At 39.1% G+C, this 6,000-nt stretch overlaps 1 protein-coding gene across 2 annotated transcripts in view; it reads left to right on the forward strand.

Annotated features, from left to right (window-relative positions):
- Positions 1-4,963, forward strand: part of ZFPM2 (zinc finger protein, FOG family member 2) — a 496,687-nt gene extending 491,724 nt beyond the window's left edge. For both annotated transcript variants that reach the window (XM_066379346.1, XM_066379347.1), the window contains one exon: positions 1,449-4,963. In XM_066379346.1, the coding sequence (XP_066235443.1) occupies positions 1,449-3,940 (2,492 nt within the window). In that variant the 3' untranslated portion in view covers positions 3,941-4,963. The remainder of the gene's footprint in view (positions 1-1,448) is intronic.
- The last annotated feature ends 1,037 nt before the right edge of the window (positions 4,964-6,000 follow it).

The following is a 6,000-nucleotide window of genomic DNA, read 5'->3' on the forward strand; positions in this document are numbered from 1 at the left end:
AGCATTGGATTAGCTGAGGGGAAAAAGAGACAGGAATAAGAAGTTTCTTTTTCTCACTGTTGGACTGGGTTTTCTCTGCTGTGTTTCAGCTTATAAATATAAAAGGCAATTATCATTTTAGTCTAGAGTGCAGAGAGGATAAACTAAGCCTGATTTAACCATAAACCAACAAGTGGGAACTAGACGTTTCTGACTAAACATGTCTAGACCCCAATTCCAAGTCATTGGGGAAAAGGCATCCCCACCTCCATCATCAAGCAATTATCTGGGTATCAACTGGGTGTCCAGCAATTTAACTCAATTCTGACACGGTGTACCAAAAGATAGAGTCAGATCCAACAGGTTAAGAACTCAAGACTGCCCTACCCCAGTTCAGGTTTCATTACATAGTCATGACTGATTAAATCACTGGCCATTGGCCATTGAATTTATTCTCCAGCCCCTCTACCCTCTCCCAGGAGGGTGGAGGTGGGAGAAAACTTTGAAAGTTTCAACCCTTTAATCACAAGGATCCTGTTCTGGGCAATAAGCCTCCCATCCTCAGGTTATTTAAGGGCTTTCCAAAGGTCACCTCATTAACATAACAAAAGACACCTTTATTACTTTTATTAACCAAAATTCCAAGGATTTTAGGATCAGTGAGCCAGGGCAAATACCAAATATATATAAGAAATTTATACTACATTATCTGAATGACCAAAATACTTTTCTTAGAAATCACTTTATCACAGTGAGGTATAACCACCAGTCATTGGTAATATTCAAAATGATTAATAACTAGAAACAGTCTGCGGTGATCAAACAGCATGGATGTTAGCCTGAACTGACTATATTGGTATACTGGTGTCTACCAGTTAAATATCAGCTCTGGATAGAGATAAACCATGTTCAGCAAAACCAATGAGTAAAATTCTAGATTTGTACCAAAGATAAATTAGGTCATTAATTACTTTACAAAATGGTTTCTATTTGGATTCTTTCGAATAAAAACCTAATCTAGTGCACTGAGTTACTTGATTTGCACATAGGTTATCAATATCAATTCTAATGAATGCCTACTTCTTTCCCGTGTGGAACATAGTATTGTAATAAGAAGTTATTGGATTAGAAATTATGAAATCTGAGGTTCATTAATGGTTCCATTATTGAATAGCTTTATTATCATAATCAATTACCTTAACATCTTTATGTTTGTTCCTGACCTGTAGAATGGAGATAGTGATTTAATAATACATATGAAAGTGATTTGGAAACTATAAAGTGCTATTACTATTATCACACATAGTGAAAGATGTCACAAGAAAAAAAATTAATATCACAAAGAAGATTGTGAAAGATTTCCATTCATTGTGGTTGTATTGAAGACAGTATGTCCTTAGTAAAGGTTCATATTGTTACAAAACCAACACATCAAGTTCTCAGTATTCTTATTTTGTATGTCTCTCCAGGAGTGAAAATGGAAGAATTCCTCCCCGCTGGTGCTAGTCTAAAATGCACTGTCTGTAGCTACAATGCTGATTCTGTGATCAACTTTCACCAACACCTGTTCTCCCATCTCACTCAAGCTGCCTTCCGATGCAATCACTGCCACTTTGGCTTCCAGACTCAGAGGGAGTTATTGCAGCACCAGGAACTCCATGTCCCTGGAGGCAAACTTCCCAGAGAAGGTGACATGGAACACTCTCCAAGTGGAACTGAAGACAACTTACAGCCAGCCACAGACTTGTTGACCAGAAGTGAACTCCCCCAGAGCCAAAAGGCCATGCAGACTAAAGATGCGAGCTCTGACACAGAGCTGGACAAGTGTGAGAAAAAGACTCAGCTCTTTCTCACTAACCAGAGACCAGAGATACAGCCCACAACAAATAAACAAAGCTTTTCTTACACGAAAATAAAGTCTGAGCCCTCTAGTCCAAGACTTGCCTCGTCTCCAGTCCAGCCTAATATCGGCCCTTCTTTCCCTGTGGGTCCTTTTCTCTCTCAGTTTGCTTTTCCGCAAGATATCACTATGGTCCCTCAAGCTTCAGAGATCTTAGCCAAGATGTCTGAGCTGGTACACCGGCGACTGAGGCACGGAAGCAGTAGCTACCCTCCTGTAATTTACAGCCCCTTGATGCCCAAGGGGGCTACTTGTTTTGAGTGTAACATAACATTCAATAATTTGGATAATTATCTAGTGCACAAAAAACATTACTGCAGCAGCCGATGGCAGCAGATGGCCAAATCCCCAGAGTTCCCTGGAGTTTCAGAAAAGATGTCTGAGGCTGTGAGTCCCAACACTGGCCAAACCTCTGTAAACCTTCTCAACCCAGCTGGTCATTCTGCTGATCCTGAGAATCCACTTCTTCCAACATCCTGCATCAATTCTTCCACTGTTTTAGATTTAATTGGGCCAAATGGGAAGAGCCACGACAAAGACTTTTCGACTCAAGCTAAGAAGCTCTCCACCTCCAGTAGCAATGATGATAAAATTAATGGAAAACCTGTTGATGTGAAAAATCCCAGTGTCCCCCTAGTGGATGGGGAAAGTGACCCAAATAAGACTACCTGTGAAGCTTGCAACATTACCTTCAGCCGGCATGAAACATACATGGTCCACAAACAGTACTATTGTGCTACACGCCATGACCCGCCACTCAAGAGGTCTGCTTCCAACAAAGTGCCTGCCATGCAGAGAACCATGCGCACACGCAAGCGAAGGAAGATGTATGAGATGTGCCTACCGGAACAAGAACAAAGACCTCCACTGGCACAACAGCGATTTCTTGATGTAGCCAACCTCAGCAGTCCCTGTACCTCCACTCAGGAGCCCACTGAAGGACTAGGAGACTGCTACCACCCAAGATGTGATATCTTTCCAGGAATTGTCTCAAAGCACTTGGAAACTTCTCTGACGATCAACAAGTGTGTCCCGGTTTCCAAATGTGACACTACTCATTCCAGTGTTTCCTGCCTAGAGATGGACGTGCCCATAGATCTCAGCAAAAAGTGTTTATCCCAGACTGAGCGGACCACCACGTCTCCCAAAAGGCTGCTGGACTACCACGAGTGCACTGTGTGCAAGATCAGTTTCAATAAGGTAGAAAACTACCTGGCCCACAAGCAGAATTTCTGCCCGGTTACTGCCCATCAGCGTAATGACCTGGGCCAACTTGAAAGCAAAGTGTTTCCAAATCCAGACAGTGAACGAAACAGTCCAGATGTCAGCTATGAAAGAAGCATAATAAAATGTGAGAAAAATGGGAATCTGAAGCAACCTTCCCCCAATGGAAACTTATTTTCATCACACTTAGCCACCCTGCAAGGCCTGAAAGTCTTCAGTGAAGCCGCTCAGCTTATTGCTACAAAAGAAGAAAACAAACATTTGTTTCTCCCACAATGCCTTTACCCTGGAGCAATAAAGAAAGCAAAAGGAGCTGACCAGCTTTCTCCATATTATGGAATAAAGCCAACTGATTATATTTCCGGTTCTCTTGTCATTCATAATGCTGACATGGAGCAAAGCACAAATGTGGAAACTGAATCTCCTAAAGGTCAGGCTTCCTCAAATGGGTGTGCTGTGCCGAAGAAGGACCCCCTGCCTTTGTTGCCCAAAAATAGAGGCATGGTAATAGTGAACGGTGGACTGAAGCAAGATGAGAGACCTGCCACCAATCCCCAGCAAGAGAACATTTCCCAGAATCCTCAGCATGAAGATGGCCACAAATCTCCCTCTTGGATCTCTGAGAACCCGTTAGCCACAAATGAGAACGTATCCCCGGGAATTCCCTCCACAGAGGAACAGTTGTCTAGTATAACAAAAGGTGTGAATGGCTCCACCCAGGCTCCAACTAGTGGGAAATATTGCCGGCTGTGTGACATCCAGTTCAACAACCTCTCAAACTTTATAACTCACAAGAAGTTTTATTGCTCGTCACATGCAGCAGAACACGTCAAATGAAATAAGTAACTAAATAAACGTCAGTCACCTTTGGTACCAGTGTTTAGTATGTTGTTCTACCCAGTCCAGAGAAAGCAAACAAAACAACAAAAACAAAAGCTGTTTGAATTACATCGGTCCAGTCAGGAGATAATCCATTATGGCTGAGTTGAAGACTTAAGGTGTAATTTCATTCCAGTCCATTAGTAAAGTGTATTATTGGTGCCATTTTCAAAAAAAGAAAAAAAAAAGAATTAATTTATTTTACCAGCAGTATTCATAGCTGTGGTTATGTTATTTTTTATTTAAAAACTTTATATTAAAGTCATTTGTAATGTTATTGTATAGTTATCGTGTAGCACATATGGTTTGCACTGTATAGTAGCTTTTAAAGAAAATAGTCACAAACTACAGAAAAGCATTTTAGAAATAGCTTCAAAAGCACTTGTGTATCTTGATTTCTTCTTATATGCTGTTACAGATATACGTATATGCTAAAATATAACTTGCAAAGATGTTCTAAATACACATGCTATAAGTTCGCCTTAAGATTTCAATTCTTGGATAATCAGGCTCCGTTTGCACTTTATATTTTAGCAGATACCTTCTCTTAGTCACTAGGCTTTGCATTTGTATGTAGCCGTATGTTTCTGTCCATTTTCTTAATCTTAAAAATGTATGTTAAATGAAGATGGCAATTTTTTTCTTGTATAGTACTTGTATTTTCTTTCGCTGATGCAGCTCTGTCTCAATTTTTAAACCTTTGCTGTTAAATGCAATACTTTATAAAGAATGAACAAAATTACTGGAAGCAGTATTGTAAGTAAATGAGGTAGTATTAATCAGTTTTATCTTTTGAAAGGCACAGTCTGAATTGAAACCCTGAACTCAATGCTGCAAGTATGAATTTAATTCATATATAAGATCTATTTAAATGTAAGAGTAGCAATACTGCACCTGGTGATCACAAAGATAATGTTCTACTTCTGATAGAAATAATTTCTCAACAAATGTTGTTACTATGCATGTATATGGATGGAATAAAATTCCAGATTGTTGGAGAAGTTTGGCATACTTTTTTTCTTTAAAATACAAGAGAAGCCCTATATATAATGAAAATAGGTTCAAAACATCATTAATAGTTGTAATAACATGGTATCAAACCAGTAAAGCGAAAGGTTGTCCTTTATATGTGTCTAATTAACATAATTTATCATATTAACATGAACTGGAGACTCCAGGCTATGGAACTAGATAAATTCTTTATTATAACACTATATAATAATCACTATCTTTCTGTTCTCTAGTCCCACCACTGTAGCACAAAAATGAATGATTTCATGAGTGCCTAAAAAGGTTTACAAAGCCTAAGCACAAGAATTGGCACACATGTTGATCAAATGAACCCAACTTTTAGATGAAGTTTACACAGAAAAGGCTTGCATTTTGAGGAGCAGTGAAAGTGGTATAGTAAAGTAACTGAGGAGTAAAGATGCACAAATTTCCTGCTTGGAATTTGTAAAGGACTAGATTTCACACATCTCATTTGTATATTAAAACAGGTTGCATGTTGAAGGGGATTGGAGAGCAGTGTGGGTCATGGAGGACCTAAGAAGCTCCCCAGAGGGGTTGAAGCAAGATGACACCCATTGCCAATCAAAGATTGCAGTCTACTGTGATTTTAGAAACATCTTGATCTGGAAAGACAATTGCTTCTCCTGTGCCTGAGAAACACTATTTGCAGATAGGTTCAGATGCATTATTATTTGTCCATATTGGATTTGGTAACATAATGACCATTAGGTGCTAGCCCCATAACATATAAACATTGTGACAAAACATTAAAAAAAAGAAATACTACATTGTCAAGAACATTTCTCCAGTTGCTAGTTGAGAATAACTATTTTTTAAATATAAAATCTTGACCTTAACTAATATTTTTCATTTTGGGTGACTAATTAGTGAGGTGAACAGAAGTGATATGCTTAACAGAGTTTTACAAAAATCTCTTAAGATGTCAGGTCCTTGGAGATCCACTGGGATATTATAAAGATCTGCCCAGTTCTCAGATGGGAACTGGT

The sequence above is a fragment of the Saccopteryx leptura genome, chromosome 3 (assembly GCF_036850995.1).
Source record: "Saccopteryx leptura isolate mSacLep1 chromosome 3, mSacLep1_pri_phased_curated, whole genome shotgun sequence".
Taxonomy (NCBI): Eukaryota; Metazoa; Chordata; class Mammalia; order Chiroptera; family Emballonuridae; genus Saccopteryx; species Saccopteryx leptura.